Source organism: Calonectris borealis, chromosome 21 (genome assembly GCF_964195595.1).
Source record: "Calonectris borealis chromosome 21, bCalBor7.hap1.2, whole genome shotgun sequence".
Taxonomy (NCBI): Eukaryota; Metazoa; Chordata; class Aves; order Procellariiformes; family Procellariidae; genus Calonectris; species Calonectris borealis.
In genome coordinates, this window is record NC_134332.1 from 1,696,126 (window position 1) to 1,720,909 (window position 24,784).

Here is a 24,784-nt window from a genome sequence, read left to right on the forward strand (position 1 = left end):
GGGACTGCTTTCCTAAACTCAATTACAAAAGCAAGCCTGAAATGAGGAGCATTTCAAAGCCCCCTGGTAAGGAAGATGCAGCATCTGTCACACGCAGAGTTGAAAGGAAATGGGAATCTACAAAAGGAACCAAAATCAACTTGGAGCCTTTCCCCACCGCCCCAGCAGTTTTACAGTTACGTTTGGGTTTTTTTAATGTCATAATGCGGTGACTGAGTTTTTGGAGAGGCCTAGCATGGTGGGCAGAGGTCTGAACTGCACGAGTAGCATCAGAGCTCGTGGCAAAAGGTGTCTCTCCCCAGCTGCAGCAGTGCCAGGCTGTCAGCCGCGCTCCCTTCGATGGCCCGGCTGCTGCACGCTCTCCCTTCTCGGTAGGAAGGAGTAGAGTCAAGAGCTGAGCGCGGCACATGCCCAGGATTAAAGGCATTACTGACATTGTGCCTCTCTGCTTCAAGAGTTTTTGTGTAAACGCTCTCCAAAATGTTAAAGCTATAGAGTGCCCCTATGTTCAACTATAGGTGAGCATCCCTCCTTAACAGCGGGCGTTTGGGACCATGGGTAATAGCATCCAGAGCACTCAGGATGGCGTGGTGGTGTTCTGTTCTCACAACTTGAAGGTTAGTGTGATTTTAGGGCCATACAAGTCTATTGTTGGGCATGGCCTGACAGAGAATTGCAGTTTTGGGGCTTTTTACTGGCGTGTCTGGGGGAGCCAGAAAGGCAGTTAGGAAATGTCACTCGCATGTTTGCTCCAGAAACCTGCCTCGCTGACAGGGAAATACCGGTTGCTTTAGTGGAAGATGCAGGAAACCAAGTAGCTGCCAATTACAAAGCGCTTGCAGGCACATTTCTTTTCTAACTTTGGCAGTTTGTGGCAGGCTACTGTTCTGAAGTTGGAGCTTTTCTACCATAACAGACTGTTGATATCATGTTGCTTAAGATCTATCTAATGTTTGATTATGTGCAGGCCTGAGAATGCATGAATTATAGTGAGCTGCAGTGGGATTATCTGGTAATATCAGACCTTTATTTTTCAAGTTTGCTGTGTGAAATCATACCTGTATTTGAGTAAAACATCCTAATTGCCAGTAAACAAGGAATCTCTCTTCCTATTTGTAGTTTGCTGCATTATTTATTATGCAAGGTGGTTGGTAAGGGGAGCAACCTGTTCTAGCAGTCAGTTGAGGGCTATGTTAAAATTCCTATTTACAGCTGTGTCATTGACTTAGGCAATGATCTCGAACAAATTGCTTATCCTGAGGAAAATTGAGGCATACGGAAGATAGAGGGAGTAGTATCTAAAGCATATTAGATTCTCTGATGAAGAGCATTGTGTAAGGGCTAAGAATGGTTATTTAAACTAACTGCCATTACGAGTTTTGCTCCGAAAGCCATGTCAGGAGAATTTCCTTGTCGTTTAGTATGTAGCTGACATCTCATATTTATAACTTCTGTAACACCTTAGTGTGTGCACACACGCATGCACCCAATGTGTGGGAGACGAGGGTTTGTGGAGGGACCCAAAGAATTGAAAATCTCTGAAGAGAAATGAACAGCTGGCCTCACACACAGCCAGTAACTAGGAAGAAGAGGGTTTTATGTTGAGTCTGAATGAAAATCAGGACAAACATCAGTTGTTAGAATGTGCCAATCAAGGGCATCTTGGTAAATTCCATGTAGAGAGAAATTTTAATTTAGAGCTAGTGTTCAGTCAGTAACCAAAAAAATACTCTTCAGATAAAGTGCTTCAGATTTCATGGTGTGGGAAACCAATAATTATGAGATGCAGTGAACAATACAAGGTAGAATTGCTAAAGGGATTAATTAGCCTTAGTCTAACTAACCACTATAATTGATGCAAATATACATCTGCAGCCTGCTGAGACATTAGATAGTCATCATACACCTGCTCAATTTACCAGTGTTGCAGAACACAGCTGTCAGAATAATTTCTGGGTTTTTTTCTGGAACTCATTGAGCGTAATTGACTGTTTGTTCTTTTGTTGTTCAAAATGCTTTCTTTTTCTCTCTTCTTTTTCTAAACAGCACTTCCACGATGGCAGAAAGGCACAACAACATATTGAAACTTGCTGGAAACAACTTGAAGCAGTAAGTGGAAACTTCCTCAGATGTGACATTTAAGTCACTTTTATACTGTTTTCATAGAGATGGTTCCAAACATTATGTTTGGAAAAGAAAGGGTGTATGTATAAAAGCTGTAGAAACGGGATTTTTAAAACTCCACTGTCTTAAATACACTGGTAGATATGAAAAAGTCTGTTTTAATAGTACGTTTGGCTTTCTGTGGGATCTGTGTCTATCATGAGTAGCATTTCATTTGATATGACTTGAAAAGTGTGCTAAGTGTCGCTGGAAATGCAGAGTCCCTAAGGGTCTTATTCAGATATTCCACTGTAAGCTGAATAGCTTCATACTGCGTGAATAAATTGAATGGGACCATCTCTTGAGCAGGGTGCTGTTTCTCAAAAGTAAATACATCGGAATTGTTGTTCGTGTAATGAATGAAAAGTGAGACTGTAAGTAGAGGAGAGGATCAAGAAGGGGAACGTCAGTAACCAAAAGTCCTACTTGCAAATGCATGAATCTTAGTAACTCCCTTGTTGTGCATTATAAAAGTGAGTTAAGTGTTGGAGGGGAGTGATTTGGTCTACAAGAGCAGAAGAGATGCTAAAAGGGAAAAATATTGAAATACTAGTGATGTTGGTAAAACCAACCAGCCTGAAGAACGGAACAAAAAATGTGTTTCTGGTAACTTTGCTTTTTGAAGTTCTTTAATACGGAAATGTATTCCAGTGTAAGCAAGCGAGTCCTGAAATCTGACAGTAGTTACAGCAGATTACTTTAGGGGCAGGTACTGATTTTAGGTACATGATTTGATATCATGTTTCTTTCCCATAATGAAGGCTTCTATTTTTCCTTTTCAGAGTAAAAGGCGGTTTGAACGTGATTGCAAAGAAGCTGATCGAGCACAGCAGTATTTTGAGAAAATGGATGCTGACATCAATGTTACAAAAGCAGATGTTGAAAAGGTAAGCCAGAGGGTGGAGAGACTGTTTGTAAACACGGATGTGGTAGGTTTAGTTCTCAGTCCTGCTCGTAGGTTACACCTTCTGAGGCTTGATGCCTCACTTAAGTCAGTCCGTAGGTTAATTAAAAATAGGGAGATCTCTGCAGAGACCTATATTTGCATAAAAATTCTAAACAGATACAGTTAGATTTCTTCAGTAAGGTGATGTCTGAGTTTAACATAGCTGACATGGCTCTAAATGAGCTTATGCAAAATTATTTTTAACTAATACCCCAGAGTCTGTGACAGTCAAGCTTGTGTGAGGGCTCCCTGAGGGGTGCTCGCAGTTACCACACGTTGTTGGTCGCTCTGTGATCTACCCAGAACTAAACTTGCTGCCTTTTGAGCAACACTTCGAAGATGTCCCGATGTCATTGGTGGCACTGAAGTATTACCAGGGTGGTTGTTCATGGTCCTAGATTTACAGCAGGACAGCTTTTCATGTTACACAGAATCCTGGAATCCATGCTTGTTACGGATGGCACATAGCTTTTATTTTTATTGCTCAGTTGCTGTCTGGTTACAGAGTCGTTTGTGGGTTTTATACATTGATCCCCATTCAGTGAAGCTTTTGAACTTATGCTGAATTTTAAACATACACTTCTGTTTCAGCATATCTGTCTTGAAATATTTTCTCTCTTTAGTTTGATTCAAAATTGGATGTGCAGAAGGATGCTTAAAGTTTAAATGTCCAAGTCCAGTGATGTACCTGTAACTTAAGGAAGCAATGGAGAGGGAGAAAGCGTGTTTAAATTGCTTCTCTTTTTGGTGTTACACATCTGCTCAGAAGATGCAATAATGTAGATCAGAAACATCATATTACAATGCATAAGGGCAGTTTTGTCTTCCTTGAGTCTGATTTGCATAGGTAGAAAATAGCCAGAACATTTGAAAAGGTTTGTTTCTTTAACAAAAAAAAGGGGCAATAAAAAGAAGCAAGGGGGAAAATAAAAAAAGCTGAAGCTTAAAGTTATACCAAACACTTTGTTGCAAGGTCAGGAAAGGAAACTGAATTATAGGTAAGGAACTTTTCTAGTCCAAGATAGCCCTTGTAAAATGTAGCTTTTGCTCCTCAAGAGGTCTGCTTCATTCTATCTCAGTTAATTTAATCCTGGGAAGCTATCAAATAAAAGTTTTTCTTTACATCTGTGGGATATTAAGATCTTTCTAGTATACTGAGCATCATGGAGGTTGCGTAGCAGATAGCATCAAGGACGCTATTAGAAATGAGGACAGTAAATGGAAAAGAAGCTCAGAAAATTTCCCCAAAGTGCTATTGCATATCAAAGGAAAAAATACCTCTGTGATCTTGTAATTTGCTTATTAGTTGTAAATTCACCATGCAGATCTGATCCTTTGTTGCCTTCTGGATTTGCCAGAGAACTTCACAGATGAATGCATGTACAGGATTGTTAAAGATGTAACGCCACATGTGGGTTTTTCTGACAGAGGATGATCATCTCTGCTTTATCTGTATAAAGTGATTTTAGAATACATTTTTTTTCATAGATAAAATTAGGGCTTGCCCTAGATTTTTTTCAAAGCTGAGGCCATGTCAAAGGGATTCAGAGACATAACTTCCTATTTGAAATAGAGGGCTGAAACTCCTTACTTCTACATCTGTTTCTAAAAACCCGTTTCTAAGACTGGCCTTATCTGGTCAGAGTGAAAGGCTGCATGTTGGTGGTATATCAATCTGATAGCGTTAGGTAAATTCTGGGAAGCAATCCCTACCCTGCTGGTCTTCCCCTATAAAGTGAAGTAGAGGGGCTTCCCTTCTAAATTTCTCTAGCTTTTTATTGTATGTACTTGTAAATTATTTATTGCAAAATGAGGCTCAGTGGTATTGTGAAAGAAAAAAAAAAATCTGTTGCAGTTATTTGTGTTGGCTAATCTCAGGAGAAGGCATTAGTCGACTTTCCAGTCAGTCAGCGGGGTAGATGGACAAGGAAGAGGTTATCAAAACGAGTGGAATGTGAAATAATATTACTGAACAGAGAGCACAGTGTTTTCCAAGTGCATGTGTTAAACTGGGTTCATCCATGTCAGGCTGTGAATAATGGCCTTTCTTTGCTTCCCTCTGCCCGTGTGACTGGGACCGCTCTTACATAACTCCCGAGTGGAAAATAGGATATTGTTTAGCCAAGGGCTGCTGTTGGGGGCCGCTCTCGCCGACTCGCTCCAGGGAGATGCAGAAACTGCTCAGCTTCAAATGAAGCAATATGATGACTTTTACCTCCTCCTTCTATTGCAGCGGTTCTGATTTCTCTTGCCCCTTATGGCTTGGCTGCTGCGCTCCTACTCCCAAAAGCTCCCAAAAGTCTGCCTGGCCAGGAAAGCAGACAATCTGGCTGTGTTCAGAGCCAATGGATTCACTTAGGCGGAACAAGGTGTTCTTCAAGCAATGGGATCGGTTGCCCTCATTTCTCTGGCTTGAGATTGACACCTTGGCTACTTTAGCTTGTACCTGCAAATATCAGCAGACACTAGAGCTATTTTTTGCATCATGCATTATAAAGTAATGGAATTAAAGTTCTGCAGTGATCACAATGACACATGCAATCAAAAGGATATGTAGCTGCAATTCCCTAATGCTAAGCTGTATGAGGCTCTGAAACGCTCGCATCTCTCAGTCTTTCAGTCGTTGTCGCCTTTGACAACTGCAGCAGGAAATTCTGTGGCAGAGCTGCCAGCTACCAGCACTTAACATGGCCTTGCCTAAGGGGTAACTCTTGGTATTACAGTTTGCTAGGATTAAGTAACCAGAATAGTGGCAGGAAAGCAAATTAAGAATTACTTTCCTCCTTATTTCTCCAGGATTGTTTTGTGAAGGGCCTCAGGTGTGTGCTTAGAGCAGGGCTGGATGTGCAGTACGGGTATCTTGCACCTAGGTCCAAACTCCTTCTGTAGGACCAGCTCAGGTTTGATATGCAGAGGGCACATGCCTTCTGTGGCCAGTATGGGCTTGATCTGGTGCTGTTTGATATCTTCATCAATGACATGGACAGCGGGATCGAGGGCACCCTCGGCAAGTTTGCAGATGACGCCAAGCTGAGTGGTGCAGTGGACACGCCTGAGGGACGGGATGCCATCCAGAGGGACCTGGACAAGCTCGAGAAGTGGGCCCGTGTGAACCCCATGAAGTTCAACAAGGCCAAGTGCAAGGTCCTGCACCTGGGTCGGGGCACCCCCCGGTATCAACACAGGCTGGGGGATGAAGGGATTGAGAGCAGCCCTGCCGAGAAGGACTTGGGGGTACGGGTGGATGAAAAGCTGGATGTGACCCGGCAATGTGCGCTCGCAGCCCAGAAGGCCAACCGTGTCCTGGGCTGCATCCAAAGCAGCATGGCCAGCAGGGCGAGGGAGGGGATTCTGCCCCTCTGCTCTGCTCTGGTGAGACCCCCCCTGCAGTGCTGCGGCCAGCTCGGGGGTCCTCAGCACAGGACAGACGTGGACCTGTTGGAGCAGCTCCAGAGGAGGACCACGAAGACGATCAAAGGGATGGGAACACCTCTCCTGTGAAGAAAGGCTGAGAGAGTTGGGGTTGTTCAGCCTGGGGAAGAGAAAGCTCCAGGGAGGCCTTACTGTGGTCTTTCAGTACTTCAAAGGGGCTTATAAGAAAGATGGGACAGACTTTTTAGCAGGGCCTGTTGCGATAGGGCAAGGAATAATGATTTTAAACTAAAAGAGGGTAGATTCAGACTAGATACAAGGAAGAAATTTTTTACAATGAGGGTGGTGAAACCCTGGCACAGGTTGCCCAGAGAGGTGGTGGATGCACCATCCCTGGGAACATTCAAGGTCAGGTTGGACGGGGCTCGGAGCAACCTGATCTGGTTGAAGATGTCCCTGCCCACCGCAGGGGGGTTGGACTAGATGACCTTGAAAGGTCCATTCCAACCCAAACTATTCTATGATTCTGTGATCATCTTTGCAGCCAGCCAGTCTGGTAGCTGACCTTGGAGAGAGCAGGGTGTTCAGCTTTGTTTCCTCCCATCTCCTTTTTTGGTGGTAGGAACATGGAGCAAAAGGCTGTGCTCAGTCTGCAGTGGTCATGGTCTTTATGCAGGAATCAAAGGAGAGCAGATTAGGGCCCCTGAGCTCCCTTCCTGTGTTTGCACTGAGCCTCTAAATTACCAGCAGCCGACATTTGCAGAGAGATGTTTGTCAACACAAAGTGCAGTTTGGCACAAAGGTTTTGTCAGTTCAGTTTAGCAAAGTCAGGGTAGGAAGCTTACTGTGTTGCAGAAAACTGTACTGTGAAAATATCCGTATAAACTAAGTAAATGGTGCAACACGCTGATGCTAACACCGGGAAGCCTTGTAGGTATCACCGTAAGCTTCAGCTTCGTTTGGATCGCAGTGGGATGTGTGCTTTAAAGCAGTTCTCTTTCAAAAACCACAGTGGAGCTGCTTCAGTTTTTTGACCATTTGGGGAAATGGTCTCCGTCACCAGCGCAGAGCCGGTGTACATATAAGGAAGCGCTCTATTGTTTGTTCCTTCTCTTTAGAGCTGCAATCACTAAAAAGCTGACATCTTTATGAGATAATGTACCCCGTGGTGCCTTTGCAGGCTTCTTGCAATTCAAAAAAAAAAAGAAAAATCAGCTGGCTTTTCTAAAGGTTTATTTTCAACATAGGCTTTTCAGAATCTGTTTTTAAAGAGGAAGTGGCTGGGGCCAGCCATGGGAAGGGGCGAATGCTTTGCCTCTTGATTTGCACAGCAGTTGAGGGGGAGGGCAGTGGTTTGAGGTACTCGGTGTCAGGCAGGATCAGTCCCTTTGCTGAAGAGTGGCACGGTCGTACGTTGGTGTCCTAGGTAATAATTTTGCCAGAAAACTGCCTCAGCTTTGAGCAGTAAAAAATGAGCTCTGCGTGAGTTCCCAGAACTGCTGTCCTGAAGTTGGGGCTCATCACCTTGTTCTGATTTTTGTTCCTGTTACATTAGGAGGGTTCCACCTTGAGTGGTTTTGAGATTAATGTAAATGTGTTGTGGATTTAGAAAGTAGTTTAGTAGTAGTAGATTTAGAAAGACATAAAGTGCAAATTTGACCTTAACTCTCATAAGTCAAGAAGCTTCTGACATGGCTAAAAACATGGGGTGGGTATTTTGTTTTGCTGTGGGTTTTTGACTGACTCATCTTTAGTCTTCAACCTGCACCCAGAAAGGACGAGCTTGTACTAAGATTTTATTTGTATCCTGTGATATTGAGACATCTTTCCTGGGGCAGTGGGGTTTTCCTACTGAATTTGCTTTCTTACATGCTTACAGCTGCTTGAGCTTGTTGCAAGTCAGCTGTCAGTTTGAAATCAAAATTACTCCAAAATTATCCAAACTTATATCCAAAATTATTATTACAGAATTATCATTTGATTCCTTCCGCTCTTCCCTGCCCAATCCTATGTCATAACTAAAAACAAATGAAAAAGTTGATGGTTCTATTCCTCTATACTTAGGAGTTTTAGATGTATTGGCCTTTTTTTGTTTGTTTGCTTTTGTTTTGCTTTTGAAGTGGAGAAACTGAGGGAAATAGAAGTAATCTCAAGTTTATTGAAATCTCTAGGAGCTTTCCACAATGCTCTGTGACTTTCAGATCAGGTTATATCTGCTGTACCCAAGATTTTTGGAGTCCCAGAATAGCTTAAGATTTGCATAAAGGCATAAAACCTCATAATACAGTATCACCATGACATTAATTTTCTAGTCTGTAAATGTAACTGCAGAGACATACTGACGTTTCACGCTTGAAGATTCATTTTCTCTTTTCTTATGCCATGTTCCCCGGGTGCTCACCATCAATTTCAGTGCAATGTAAAGAGTCTGTATCTCCCTCTTCAGCCATAGAAGACACGTCCACTTACATTGCCTTGGGTAGTCATGAGCTGAATCATGGCAGTGTCTTACTGAACGTAAATGTAGAAATACTGCTACTTAGAAAGTTTTTTGGAATAAGCTGATCTTCCTGCCTGTGCAGACGCAGTTATGCTGTCAAGTGGTAAACTGCTTCTGCAGTCTGTAGATTGCTGCGCTGCGGGACGCAAATCTCTTCATTAAGAATTTGCACATCCCTACGATGAAGGGTGCACTAAGCTATTTTTACTTGGGCTCTGGAGAAATCTGTGATCTGTGTTTCAGCACTCTCCTGCATACACGGTTTACAGCATACTTTGTCCGAACAGCGGTCAAATCACAACGGAGCCGGACGCAGCGTGCACTGAAACCCCACAGACAAACCATAGAGGAACATCGCCAGCTCAGTGCTGTGTTGTTGCATCATGCGTCACTGAGGTTTTAGTCAATTAAGATTGTCAGCAGTAAACTCTGCAGCATAACCCGAGATTGTGGGTGCCTGCCTTGTGCAGGCCATAACTACTTAATGGGCCTAATTTTTCAGGAGATCCTGAGTCATCTGCCCTGTGGCTTGTTGTATCCCCTCCTTCTCCTGCCCACCTCAAGGCACTTTCTGGCATAATGAACTTCTCAGCATTTTGGAAAACATAGTGGCATGCAAAGGTAATGTTAGAAGGTGGACAAGCTCTACAATGTTTGTGTCATTTAACATGGCGAATACTTATTGCAGTGAATAGTTCCAGAGGCTTTGCTTTTCCTATACTCTGCTGTGAATTTATAAAAGTGCAGCAGCAATGTCTCAGTGAAATACGCAGGCAAGGTGCGTAAGTGCAAGAGGGCCTGACCTCTTGCTTGAGAGTTAGATATTGCATAAGATTTTCCCCTGTTCTCTGTGTGGTGGCGAGTTTTACATACTTCGATTAGGAGCTGCTTTTCTTTTGCTCCACAGATGCAGCTGGCTAAACCCTTCTCTGACTTTGACTTTGCTTGTGATGTGGGTCAAATTTCCCATCAATTCAAGTGCGGTCTTTTCTTGGTGATGTGATTTAAGGCCGTTAGATGCACACTACCGTTATTTCTCTGCGTTATGCAGACCCCCAGTCTCCTTCCTGAAGTGCTTCCTGCCTAATGGATGATGTAGAGTGTGAACGTAGGGAGTCCCTTAGGACAGTCATTTGCATTTCTGGAAGAGTAAGCCTTGTTTACAACCTGCCGTCTGTATATAGCAGCTGTTTCCCTTTTGGAATCATGACTAATTTAGGAGTTTTGATTTCTAGTCAATAAAGTCAAAATATATAGTCATTTCTAGTCAAAAATGACTATAGCAGGAGTGGCTGGAAGACTTAATAAATATCCGTATGTATCTCATGCATACACTGTGTTTGGTGTATGAATGAAGAATGAACAGAAGCACCAGTTGGTTTTAGTGTAAGATAAGGAAATCCATCTGAACTTACATTTCCTTTTGGCAGTACTGCTCCGCAGTAATGCTCTACGTAGCAATTTGCCTGAGTTTCGTAACAACACAAGTCTATTGGGAGGTAGATTGCTAAAGGAGCAAACAAGTTAGGGAGGGAAAGGGGGTGTGAAGGAGCAACTTCTGAATTAAGGATCAACTGCAGTTTGAATCAGAAGTGTAAAATAAGCAGCGTTCTTAGCTAATGCAAAGCAATTAATTTATGCTACACAGTTGGAAAGGTTGTTTATAGTCATTCTTATTCTGTCAAAATATTAGAACAGATATCTTCACCTGTTTAAGAACTAAGGGGAAATAAAGCAAAGACCTCAGAATTTAGCTTATTTGTAAGTTGTTCAGTTTAAGGGAATGTGCTGTACCCATAAAGTTGGGTTTAAAGGCTAGCAATTCATACTGGTAACTTTCTTCAACCCTGACTTTCCATTCTGCACTGGCTGTGTTTGTAAAGTCTTTCTTGGAGACAGGTGACTAGAACTGTGCCCAGTATTCAAAGCATGAGCTAAGCAATCTATTATACAGTCCTGAAATAATTTCCATTATTTATATTCAATACTTACATTTATACACCGCAGAATTTAATTGCTTATATTAATACAACTAAACAGATCTCCAGAAATAATTTAAACATTGTTGGCCACTGCTCTGAATACATCTTTTCTTGCTACCTCCTCCCTCAAGTCTACGTAGCCTTCCATGCACTGTGAACACGTTCTTTTGTAATGAACTTTTGTTGGGTATCCTCATGGAACTGTGTTTTTCTGAGCTGTGTGGCAAGCTACTGGATGTTAGCAGGGATTTACAGTTTGGTCACCCAGAAAGTTTCGATATTTAGTATTTGTGACATAAGAATGGCAGTGCAAGGAGGCAAATGTGTGGATTCAAGGCACAGTTATTTCACCAGGGCCTTGGAGCAGTGTGCTGAGAGGTGCTTCTCTGGCACATGTCACGGTGGCACTTGCTGCTGTTCTTAATTCTTCTGTAATGGTCCTTTTACACGTTTAGACTGCTCTGAACACTTTTCAGACCAAATTGAGGTGATTGATTGGACGCGATAGAAAAGAAAAAGTTATACACTTGTTTTATAACTGGGAAATACAGCACTCAAATTTGTGCAAGGGAGTCTGCAGCAGAACTGAAGTCTAAAGCCAGGCAACTGAAGTCTTGGGCTCATTCACTTAAGTAAAATTTCAAGTAACCTCTAGCTGTCGGACTCCATTAATCAGCAAGCAACTGTGCTTTTAGTCGTGCTGCAGGACTGGTTGTATGAGTATAGGACTGACACAGTTAGGCAAGTCGTTGTTGCTATCTGATTATTTTTTTTTTAGTAGTGCAGATGTGACCAGAGCAATTAAAGAACCGTGCTAGAGCCTCGTGCAGCGGGCTTCCTGTGTTACTGTCCCAGCTCCGATAATTTGGTCCGTCTTTCTTGTTAGAGCTTCAGTGGTGTTTTGTTACTTTGGTGTCTCTCTTGTTAGTGTGCACTTCTCTAGTCTGGCAGAACTATGTGCAATGAGACTGCACCAGATAACAACTCCTGAGATCTGGTGATGAAGATTTTTCCGTCCCCTGTCAGTGGTTTTTATATTCAGCCGAAGGATTTCAGGGATCCACAGATTCTCAGATTTTTTCCCACCTCTTCTAATGTTAAAAATAAGGATTTTTCGCCTTTTTTTTTTTTTCCTTTGCTCCCCCCCCGTCTGTTATTTTGCACCCCCCATTCTACCTTCTTGCTTTCAGGAAAACAGATTTCAAAACCTTTTTCTGCCTGCCAGTTCAGAGAGACCAAACTGGTTATTGTAAAATAGTAAACAATGGAGCTTGATTTGGAGGCTATGTAAATCAAAGCCTGAAATCTGGCCCTGTTTTGAAGTCCATGGCAGAATTCCCACTGTTATTAATGATTCTGCAAACGCCGCCAGTGTTGCTGCTACCGAGAGGCGCCCCGCTGCTGTTGGTGATGGTGCCCGCGCCTGACAGAGCGCGGCTCTGTGAGGTTGGCTGGGGAGGGAGGACCAGAGCCTGCAGCTGAAAAATCTGTGAGCAATTGAAAGCATTCCTGAAATTGGTGAAGTGTTTCTGAGTCTGCCTTTATCATTAAGTTATTTTGAAGGGATTGGGTAGTTGAGGGGGGGCAGGGGTGATTTTTTGTGTTTGTATTTTAGCCTGATCTTGGATTTACCAAAGACGGATCTATTTTGGCAGGCAGCGGCCTGGCAGTGATGCATCTCACATGCTGTCTGGGTTTAAAAAAAAAAAGGCGGAGGGGGAATGGGAGAAAAGAAAGAAGAAAGAAAACTACACCAAAGTTTTGACTGGAAACTCTGCCATTCTGGACAAGAGCGACTGCTGAGAAGTTGAACTGTTCCACTTAGTGTGGATCAGCTGAATAGCAGCCAAAGCTTTTTTCTGCCCTTTTCAGTTATTCATATCACTCCCACCATAACAGCCTTGAGGAGCTGCATTTTTTGTCTGTGTAAACCCAGAAGACAGTGTGTCTATTGACCCTCTTGCTGTTTCTGGAATGTGTCTTAGAAAATTGTTCTCAGCAAAATATCCTTCATTCTTTTCTGTATTGGAGACCAAAATGGCAGAAAGTGTACTTGTTTTTTAAAAATTTCTCCTACACTTAATCACCAGTTGCCTTTCATATCGAACCGGATTGGGGGGGGGGGAAGAAGGTGTATGCAAGTAACACTATACAAGGATTTATTTTTTGAATTCCCTAAGAGGCAGCATGTAATGCATAGCAGCTTACTAACATTTTCTCACACCTTCAGGATCAACAGAGCCCATCATAAAGATGTCCGTATCCCCTTTATCTGTTAAATTTTCCTTTTCTGACTGCCAGTCAAAGGCGTAAAGTACTAGGATTGATTTTAGATCAGTATATAAAGCTTTACTAGTGCTGCATGTTTGCAAGGACTATGGAGAACTTTCCTTGTCTGTAATTCTTTTGTCTCATTCTGATATGCAGTGGCTACTGGAGTTGCATCATATTGCTAAACTGCAGCATTTTTCAAGCAGGTGACAAGTGGGTTCAGACTAAATATATCTCCCTAACATGGGTTACTTCAGAGTAAAAGGGTTGCAGGGTTTGCTTTCTTCTAATTTCTTATTTTAAAAGGGAAGGAAATACTTCCGCAAGTACTTCAGTTGTAAAAGATTTTAGAGCATCAATGTCCCACGCTGGCATCTGTCACTTAGCTCAAACCTGCCATCTCTGGACTCCTGGTGGAGTCATTTGGACATCTGGAACTAACTTCTGATACTGTTTGAAAGTCTGGTTTTTGCAACTTAGTGGTTAGGTAGAAAATCTGCAGGAAGTGTGGTTAAAATAATCTTGAGAGAATAACGTTTGGTTTTTTCCTGCTACCTTGTAGAAGAGATAGAAGCTGTAGTGCATGTTGCCAGTTCATATGGCTGATGAGTTTAGTGTTTCACATAAGGTAAGTGCTGTTGAGGCCAGATTTTTTTTTTTGTTTTTAAAAGTGCCGAAGACAGCCACAGTTCTACTGATTTTTAAAAATCAACATTTTGAAAGTTATTACTGCCCTGCAGTTAGCTACTGCCCTGCATTCTCCACCATCAACTAGCAAGGCTGTCTAAAGGAAGGAAAAAAGATTGATTTTGATTATGTTTGATGGAAGTTCTGTATAGGTTCTGTGAGAGAAGAGGTCATGCATAATAATCCTTACCTGCTGCTAGTGTGCTTTTAACTAGTTCAGTATATCAGAGCTATACTTCCTTTACCTAGGGTTTTCTTTCAGAGTTAGTTATAGAAAACACTCCTTTGGTGTGATTGTGTTTAAATCTGATTGCCATGGCAGTGGAAACCTGAAGTTTACCTATATGCTTGTTGCAAGGTTAATGGTGCTGCAGAGACTGGGCTATATCGTTCATTCTTGGGAGTGCTTTTCTTGATGACACGTGCATTGGTGTATGTGACCTTTTGGTTTTGCTGCTGCCATATGAGTTCAGTAAAGAACTGCCTTAACAAAAACAGACTTTGGAGAGGAGGCAATATGTGTATACACTGTGTGTGTTTATTTGGGGACAAAAAGATGTTACAAAGACAAGTTTGGGCGGGGGTGGGGAGCATGCAAAATCTGTGTATCTTTTGCAAATGTGTGCAGAAGCACGCATTTGAAAGAAAACTGCTTTTGTTCTTCTCCCCACAAATCCCTCAAATGTATATACCCTTTTCTGCTTTTTCATGATGCTGAAAGGTGACCTCATTCTTTCTTCCTTTCAAAAGGGGATGGGATTTTTTGTTGCATTATGAGTACCGAGCCTTGACATCTCTTACAATTAAGTAATCTGGCAGTCTGTAGGAGATCTGGATCGTGGTTTCACATGTGGTGCTGGAAACGTGAGCTCTTGCTCAGTCATCCCTGCCCAGTTAAAGGAGGGAGTATGTTGACTGAAAGCTGCATCACAGTTTCATCCTCTTATATCTGAAGTCATAGTCTGGTTTTCCAGAGACCAATTATTCCAAAGCCTTTCCTCCTGAAAATACTGTTCAGAGCAAATTTTTTAACATTAACTCTAAGAAGCCAAAAAAAACCCCCTTCTCTGAAGCTGTTTGCTCGCACAAGTGAGCAGTAAAGAAGGCAAGAATTTATTTTCTGTGAAGCTCAACTATACATAACTCCTGAAATAGCTGCTGTGACTCTGTACAGCTCCGGGCCACTGCATCCATTGCTCTGAATGTGAAACTTAATGTCATCGACTCATTTTTATCATTCCGTGCTTCAGCAGAGTGCAGAAACCTAGCTATAAAATATAATTCTGTTAATACTGGAAGTGATGATGTTAGAGTAAGTGACATACTCAAATGAAGTAGTAAAAAAATTCTAGACTTTTTTCTATTTTTATTTTTAATATCCAAATACCTCATTGGAAAAATATTTAAACTGTTTGAAGCTTGCCAAATGCATTAAATGGCCAGGAGAAACAAAACATCACTGAGACTCTCATATAAAAATCTTGGTTTTGGAATGTACCCAATTTTACTTACTCATTCTGCTGCCTCCTCTTATTTGGGGCCAGTTAAGATAGTTTTGGAAACCGAGCGTCTACTTCTGTATACATTTAGCTCAGAGTCACTTTACTCCTATCTGACCAATGAGCTCGCTCAGGAAGGTGAACTCTGACGGCTTAATGTTTGCTGGATCTGCCTGGAAATGTGTAACAATGGATTTCTTGGTTTTCTGCCTCAACAATAGAGTCAAGGAACAAATTCCTGAGTTGCACTATTAAAAAAAAAAAGACACAGCTGTATGAGTGGGACTGGGGAGTTGTAGAAGTCAGCCCAAACAATGGGTTGCTCTTAGGTAGATGAAGAGAATGGGCCTCACAAATGGATATTGATCTGTAGCAGCTGGGACGTGAGGAAGGAGTTGGGAGACAAGCGTACGTTCCCTTACAGCTGTCAGCTTCCATGGCTGACTTTGTTTTGCTGGCAAATTTGTGTTTGTAGTACAAGGCTATATTGTTTTCCACTCATATTTAATGTAGCTATATATGAGTGTGTGGATGATAAAGGTTAATAAGCTGTATAGCACTTAGGCAGAAAAAATGATTGATAATGTCTTCTTGGAATTTCACTGCAGCAGGTAAATTTTCTAAGTTATAAATGCATCCTTTACAGGAGTTAGTGGAAATTAAAACTGCTGGGGAACAAGCAAAGTTGGAAGTCTGTCTTTTTTTTTTTAATTGGATTTATTTATTTGGTTATAGTTGCAGCCTTTTCCATTTGATGCTACTGTTTCATCTCCTATTATGCACTCAGTGCCCAGCATTTTCTCATTGTGCTTGAATTATTTTTGTAGAAGGAACGTGAAGGGAATCTAGGAAATTCCTACAATTGATTGCTCTTGCAAACGGAGTAACTGAATTGAGATGAAATAAATTATTAGGTGAGATGTGCGAGCTGGACAAATGGGAGGGAAGCCTATTTCTTTGCAAATTGAGATTTGAAACCTTCTGGCAGAATTTGTTACCTTCCAGTTATGATTACTAAAATGTTCCATGATTGGTATTTCATGGATTTATTGTCAGGAAACTATTGTCTGCTTGGAACAGTTCAAAGAATAACCCCGTTCTGAACTGTTTTTAATGGGAGCCCGCATAGAATATGCCAAAATTAATTGTTGTGCTGTTTTCCCTGAAACACCCAAAAATCCTTTAAATAATTTTTAAAGCAGTCTTTCTCCTTCCTTAAAGGGATTATTCTGAAATTGAGGGAGTGATTGGAACATAATACTTTTGCACACTCCCAGCACTGTTCCAGGGCTAGGTAGGCAGCGGAGGGCGAGGAGGCTCCGTGCGTGCCTGAAAAACGAGCGCAAACCCAGGATAGTTTAGATTTACAAAGCCAAATCCTGGGCTCGCTCCGATCAATGGCAAAGCTCTCACTGGAGCAAGCGTTTGGTCCACAGCCGCGGAGCAGGCTCCGCTGGGAGCGGGCAAGGTGGAGTGGGGCTGCGCGGGAGCAGGGCGAGCAGCAGAGCTGCGGCCGGTGAATGAGTGAGAGAGGGGGAGCTTCAACAAGTGGACGCAGGACAGGGAGCGGAGGTGTAGGGTGTAGGGAGCTGGGGAGGAAGGGAAGAGAAGGAAGAGCTGCTGTGTGAAGGCCAACAGCAAGGAAGGAAAAGGCAACTAAAATAAACAGATGGGATAGACAGTACGGGAATAGTATTGGGCAGAGAAACAGATAACAGAAGGCCTTGGGAAGCAGAATTGTAAGGGGAGGAATCAGAAAATAGGAAAGGGTCACTCAGGGACAGATTGTTCTAGGGAAAGAAGGGAGGTTAAGTGCCCAGTGCTCGGCTACGCTGGGTAGCAAAGCAAATCATCTGTGTGGGTAAAAATAGGAAGGCAGTCGTGTCTCAGCTGCTACTCAGGCTCCTCTTTCCTTGTGCACTTCATGCCAGCGCTATTCAAGGAGGTGTAGATAAAGGACTTTCCAGAGAACACAGTGGGAGCACGAGTTAAGATGCTTTGTCATGATTATGTTGGCTAAGGCATGTGAAATGAGACAAAACCGTTTTGGGTTTTTTTGTCGTTTCCCTTTCCCCAAAAAATACTGCTAGCCAACAGGTAAGTAGTTCATTAGAGAAAAGCAGGTGCCATCCAGCAAGGCCTATGGTGGAGCAAGAAGAGTGTCCACAAGCGTACAGAAAACGTGCATGCCCGTTAAGTGGGCTAGTAGAGGGGCAAACTTGTTCCAGCATTTTACATGCAGTATGAACAGAGGCTGTTCATGGAATGCAAAACGGTCCATGGAAATAGCATGTTGTAAGACAAGAAAAGAACAGCAGCAGCACACACACACCACAGGCTTGCGCTTGACGTAGATAACTGTTTCACAACATAGGAGTAAACCAAAAGCTGGAGTGTTCAGAGACCCATATGCTAATGTTCCTGTGCTGCCTACTGGTGAGGATAGTAAGATGAGGAGTAACACAATGCAATTTCTTTCCGTGTAGTATAAATTATAAATTTCTTTGGGCATTTCTTTAGGCAAGACAGCAAGCCCAGCTGCGACATCAAATGGCAGAAGACAGCAAAGCGGAATACTCCTCCACTCTACAGAAGTTCAACAGTGAGCAACATGATCATTACTATACACACATACCAAACATCTTCCAGGTAAGGGTCACTGGCACTGATCTGGAGTAGCCCATAATCTTGTGATAAGAACAGAGGGGCGTATTGCACATCGCCTCAATTCTATGACCCTGTCTTTTACTTTTTGGTGATTTTTGTCGCTGTTAGCAAATTTTGTATGCAGTCTGCCAACACAAGAGATGGAGAGCTTCGTAGGATAAATTGTCCCTTTCTCTTAGACTAGATATCAAGTGATCAATAATATATATGAGGAAGGTGACATTGAATTGTCATGACAGATTACGATAGTCTTTGGAATCCTCACTATCTTGCTCCGTTAGACTCTTGTGTCCATGCAGCTGGGGAATGAGACCATTATTTGCATTGTTGGGGCAGGAGTCAGCTGGGCATCATTACATCTGTAAAGCCTCACAGCCCTTTATAACCTGTTTTCAAATCAGACTTCACAGATGTTTAAATCTAAATCACAATAATTCTGCAGTAGTGAATGTCAAAGGGTTTAAGGAAGCCTGCTGACTATGTCTTAGGGTGCCTAAAGAAAGACTGTAGAGAGAGAACAAAAAAGCCATCAGATTATACTGACTGAAGATCTGAGTTTGTGCTTGACTGAACAAAGAGAGATCAATGTAGTAGAAGAGAAGTTCTAAATGACTGTTCCATTGTAATGGGTCATAAGCATCAGAAAATACAACCTCCTTAAGGGAGAAAATGTCACATGCTTATCATCTGATGAGAAGTAACGGATATTTGAGTAGCAAATAGGCATTTTCTTATCCATAGCTGGAACTTCTTAGCTAAATGGACAGCTCTTCTTTTGCTTCATGGTATTTCAAACCAATGTCTTGAGATAAATTATGGCATCAATTATAAAATTCTTTCAATATATTTGTATTTGCCAGATCTAGTGTTAAGTGCTCTGATTCATAGGTGAGCATGCTTGCAGTACTGCAGAAATAGCCTTTTCACTACCAGTGCACCAGTAAGCTCTAGTGCTTTCTCTTAGATATTGAAATAGCAAGTTGTTTTGTAAATAACTTATGTTGTTTGTGGATCAGTCAAGGCAATGGGGATTTTTAAGTTGACAATGCTCCGTAAGATTCCTGCAGTCTGATGTGAAACAGGCATTTCTTCTTGTTCATGTCCTTCTGTATCTTGTTACAATCTGTCATAATAGCATTATGCCACATCCAGTTTCCCTCTGTTGTAAACGAGAGGTCCATGGAATAGATGCTGGAGATCGTGGCACTGAATCCACTGAGCAACAGGGAACATATGTTGAGAAGCCCTGGTGTGAACAATACATGATGTATAGGACTGCCTGTAAACCACAAATTACCTTCTAGGGAAAAGGAGAAGGGGGGACATCAAGATTTTTGTTTGCTTGGATTCTGCAGTGGAATGAAAATAAGATCTTTCCGAACATGCACAGAAAATGAAATAATTTATTGTTGCAGAAATTCTCTTAAAAGCCTGAGGACCCATCCTTACAAAAGTCTAAAGCTGGTGTTTTGACAAATCAGCATTTTTTAACATAAAAAGTTAATTGAAAAATTCCCAGTACTAGTAACAGAGATTACTTTTAGAATGGCATTTTGATGTTTGAGGGAACAGTATCACTTGGTGCTGTGATGAGAACAGCTGGTCTAGTTTGTCTGTTCCTAAAAAATATATTTAAACCATAAATTTTAAAGCAGATGCTGTATGCTGGGGAGAAAAATTGGTTGAAACTGTGAAGTTAATCTTGGTATTTGATCTGAATGAAATGTAATGTCTTAGAAAATACAAGAGATGGAGGAGAGAAGAATTGTGAGGATAGGTGAATCCATGAAGACTTTTGCAGAGGTTGACCGCCAAGTGATCCCTATCATTGGAAAGTGTCTGGATGAAATAACAAAGGCTGCAGAATCAATTGATCATAAGAATGTAAGTATTGCATTGTTTGGATTGTTGATTGTCATCTTTAGTATTGATCGCTTATATATGGAGACTTAAATCCTGGGTCCAGGCTGCAGCACAAGAGCTTTATAGTCATAGAACTAAAACAAAGAATAGGTTCTTGTCTCATGCTACTTTGTCTGAGGCAGGATGTGCTCAGATTATTTCCCAAATCTACTTAACATCCAGAAATGTCCCTACTGCCACACTTCTTATTTTTATTTTTCCTTTTAGGAATAGTCTCTCCTTTTACTAGGATAATTACTTTTTGAAATACGCTAATTGAAAAATAGGCTTCTGCACAGAATAAGGAAGATGGTGGACATAATTCCAGATACCTAATAATGACCAATTCTTATTCAGATGGGTTCTGTGTCTAATAGTCAGAAAACTGAATGTTGCAGAAATTATTTCATTCCAGTTAGTTTTATAATAGTGGAAGTATTTAAAGTATAGGCTATGTAAATTATTGCAAACAACTCTGGCAAAATTTCTACTTTACTGTAAAATCTTTCTTTGCAGATTTGAGGTTTGCTAGCAATCTGTAAATGAGCTCTCGCAAATCTTGATTTCTGAACATCATTGCAGGAATAAAAAGAAGCCTTCCTGATAAAAAGGCTGATAAAGAGTTCGGTTGAGCTTCCTGATGTACAGTTAGCACAAGGGCAAATGTGTTTTCTATTTTGTTTTCAGAATGATCTGCTCCCTTTGTAAATGAAGTCTCTGCTTGCTCTTTGAGCCTTCTCATGGATCACATTAGTGCTTCAAATACAAACAGCATGTGTCTTGCTGGCTGTTTGAATTTCCCATACGTCTTTTTCACTGGAATCTTTTCTGAGCTATTCAGTGCCCAGAGCCTGGAGACTGCCATTAATTGGCAGCATAAGCCTGAGGCTGAAGTTTTGAAATGAATCCACTACTTTCTGCTTGGCAATTTGCTCTCACAGAGAGCAGCATAGGAAACCAAGGAATCTGAAAATTACTCTTTCAGGGTGGGCGAAGGGGGAGTTGGGGCACAGATTCCCACGTTAGAACAACGTACCCTTCTTGAGGTACAGCTTTTGGTGCTGCATGGTGAAATCGTGTTGGGGAGATTCATATCAAAGCCTATACTCTGCTTGAATCTTCAAGTGAGGTCTTAGCAAAACACACGCAAGGCTTAAGCTAGGTATTTGAATCGCCATGAATTTTCAATTCAAGTTAGTCTCTCTTGCACACAGATAAGTCAGATTGATGGCTTATGTGCACAAGTATGGCATTAGAAAATGGTGGCTTTGAGCATTGATAAGTAAGGGATCTCCTGTAAACACCATGCTAACAAAAATGTATTTAACCAAATTTGTTATATCTGAACAATTACATAGGATTTAGCGTGTTCTACCTGGAAAACAGTTATGTCCATAAAGGGTTCTTTTTTCTTCTTAAATATCATCAAGGGTTTTTTTCATCTCTGGAACAGTAGTTTCTAACTTTCTTGATTCTGATAAAAGTGATATGTTTGTTCCTGCCCTTCTGCCAGATGCTTTATAAGGGTGGCCGTAGGTGAACACAGTAGCAATTTAAAAGCTGAACCTTCTCTATTTCCAGGTAGTGTACTACTTTTGCCTCTAATGCAGAGCATTACAGCAGACCTTTCCCATCTGACCCCTTAATGTTCTAAGAAGCAAGTTGGGGCTCTCTTAGGCTACCATCAGGAGAGTTTCTCCTTTTCCTCGAAAGATTCAAATTGAAGGTTGTCTGCTTTACTCATCTTTCTCAAGCTTGAAAAACTTTGGATAGGAAAGTCGACGAGATCTGAGCTGTAGTCAACTTTGAAAATGAGGTCAGATTCCAGGAAAGTTGAATGCAAGGACAGCTGGTGATAATATAGCTAGTACAATGGTGAGCAAAACCAAGAGCCTGCTGAGCAGGAAAAGCTTTGTGTGAAACTCTGGGCCCACAGAGACATGTGTTTTCCAGCTGGGAGGAGATCTCCAGGATCTGGTAATCATAAACAAACGTACAGTATCGCCAAACTTGAAATGTATAAGGTCAGACACTATGACACTGACAAAAGGCAGTGATGCATTTGGAGTTCTTATTTAGCTCTTGGTATCTTTGGTTTTATTTTAACTTTTTTTACCCAGCTATGACATAGTGTTACTGAAGAAGGGGAGAGGGTAAATGAAAGCTGTGCTCTTTGTGCAGTAACTTCAATTCAGAGTTTTAAATGGAACAACCACAACTAATATAGAAGATGTATTGGTCAGAAAGAAAGCAAAAACCAAAAACTACAGAGAAAGCACCAATTCTTAGTAATTTACCCTGAGTACTAAACTGTGTGTCAACTCTAGCTGAAAGGATGTAAGAACCTGCAAGTTCTGCAGCTTTTTTTTTTGCTGTCAGTAAAACATTACCAGCTGATGGTAAGGAATTACTGTTTAAAAAAAGAAAAAATAAAAGCATCAGAACTTTGCACTTCATGTAGGTATCTCGGAGCTTTTTGACAATCAATATTCAGCTTCAGGTAAGTTTATGACAAACATTGTTCTATGAAGCGGCGGTTCCTTTGGCCTCTGTGAACCACCATGATTTCTAGCATCAGAATTGCGTAGTACAATAGGAAGGAAGGATGTAAGTCCGTAGCGACTTTGAAACTGTGGAAGTGCAGACTGCTAACAACAGGCCTCCTTTCTACGGCCAGCTCCGTCTTCCCTCCCTCTGGGGGTGTTAGTAGGATTATGGAAGACCACTTTTCTTCTAGGGCCCCTATTTCGTTGGATAGTGTTAAGAACCAGAATGACATATGGGACAGATTTAATACTTTCTGTATTCTCTGCAGCTGAAATATTACAAAGTTCTGCCTCATGCCCACTTGCAGAATGGCCAGTCTTTCAGGCTTAGTTACTAAATTTGTAACTGTGTAAATAGGGTTGCTTTATGCCCTCGCTGAAGTGTATAGGATTCCTGCTAATAACGATAGAAACTGTCTGGATTTAGCTGGGAATACTGGTTAGCCCTGGTGTTTCTAATGCAATTGTAAATATGCTTCTTTTTCATGTCCTCTTTCTAACAACTCGGACAACACAGAGGTCATGTTGCAAGGGTAAGCTGTAGTGACTGCTAGGTGAACTTGCTTGAGAAGGCTCTAGTAGCAGATAAAATTAATTTGTTATGGACTTTGGAGTTCCTGTTATGACATTATCTCTGTGATATATGGAGCATGCTGGTTATTTTTAGCTCCATTGTAGTGGAAGGATGTTTTGACTAAATGGAAGGAACACTGTAAAATTAAGAGGAAAAAATGAAAAGCTCCATACGTAGGACAAAATACCAATAGAGTATTTAATGTAAACTTGTGTATGTTTATAGTTTCTTCTCTCTTCCTTCTTCATCTTACTTTCATGACTATTATTAAAAATATCTTCAAATGTTTAGATCTCAGGAAGTTTTAATGTCAAACTAGGATGAGATAATGGAAAGTATTGTCCTATGTCCCTAAAAGTTGTGTAGGAATTTCACAGTGCACCTGATAGGTTGAGGAGCTTAAACCTTAATTTTCTTCACGATCCCATGAAGACTTTTGCAAAGCTTTTCCTATATCTGTGTTTTGCTCAATTGAGCCTGGCCTCTGGATATGTTTATATCCCACTAGATTTCTCATGAATAGCGTTTTACCTACGGACATAAGCAGAATCTGTGAAATGCCTTCAAAGGAACGAGTTCATCTTTTTTATCTGAACAGGATGGTGATTCTTTAGAGACTAATAAGATATTTGCGTGCTGTGGCACAGTTTCTCTAACGATCTTAGAAGAACACTGTTAGAACGGTATAACATAAAAAGCTCTCTTCCTAAGAAGTCAAGTAGATGAGAAGCTAAAATTTTTCCCTGAGTCCATTAGATTTAAATGCATTTGGCAAGCTGAAGTCTGAATTTGAGCTTACGTATAATTAGTTGTGTCTGTAGACTGGACTAGGAAAAATGCTATTTATTGTTCTTGCTTTGATTTATTTTTTTTCTCTTCCCTTTATCAAAAAAAAAGAGCAAAACCCTTGTACGCAGTATACAGCCAGTGTGTGGCTGACTTGCACTAGCACTCCTAGTAGTGCCAAAGGAATGTGGCTTTAATGACAGCGCGTGGAGTTCCCGGCCACCGCCTGCACCAAGGTGTCAGGCTGCTTGCATGACCGTGGACTGCTCAGTTGTTAGGTAAAGCTCATAAGATAAATTCCTGCCATTTACTGTAGCTGAGTTCACAAGCTCCAACTTGTCAACTTGTGGCAGTGTGATCACTCAAGTGCTCCTTTATATAGGAGTATTTTTTGGGATTTTCTACTAGTACGCTTACAGCTGCATGCCCAGCAATTCTATACCTTCAATCTTTGATATGAGTCACTTAAGTTATCTGTTCAGTTACTGAAGTATGATTGCTTTTCTAGTCAGTAAAGTTAACAATAATAAGCTCTTAGCTATTTTTAGCATAGACATGAAAAAGCCTTTAAAAGATGTTTGTATCAGAATTTCGATTTTTGCATTGGAAACAAAACAAAGGGAATGAAAACATTGCTAGGTTGTGGTCAGACTCGGGGGTTGTGCAGCTCAGTGGAAGGTTGGAGTGAGGAGACCTGGGTTTACTCTTCCTAAGCATCTTCTTTAGTTAACTACAATCACCTATGCTTTAATGATAGTTATGTATTTTTTTATTTTCCTAAACAGACCATAGTCGTCTGCTTTTTATCTGTTGGTATTTTGAGTAATGACTGGTCTCAGTGATTCCTTTGCAAAATGGGCTAGAGTTTCATAACAGGAAAAATGGACTA

General features: G+C 41.3%; 1 protein-coding gene across 27 annotated transcripts in view; it reads left to right on the top strand.

The window, feature by feature from the left end:
* The window catches only part of FNBP1 (formin binding protein 1), a 110,247-nt gene that overhangs the window by 56,478 nt on the left and 28,985 nt on the right, over positions 1-24,784 (top strand). For 26 of the 27 annotated variants that reach the window (XM_075170281.1, XM_075170273.1, XM_075170271.1 and 23 more), the window contains exons 5-8: positions 2,047-2,109; positions 2,946-3,050; positions 17,941-18,069; positions 19,825-19,971. In XM_075170281.1, coding sequence (XP_075026382.1) covers positions 2,047-2,109; positions 2,946-3,050; positions 17,941-18,069; positions 19,825-19,971 — 444 coding nt within the window. Of the gene's footprint in view, positions 1-2,046; positions 2,110-2,945; positions 3,051-9,412; positions 9,603-17,940; positions 18,070-19,824; positions 19,972-24,784 lie in introns of those variants that run through there. The other variant, XM_075170282.1, reaches the window with a different exon arrangement.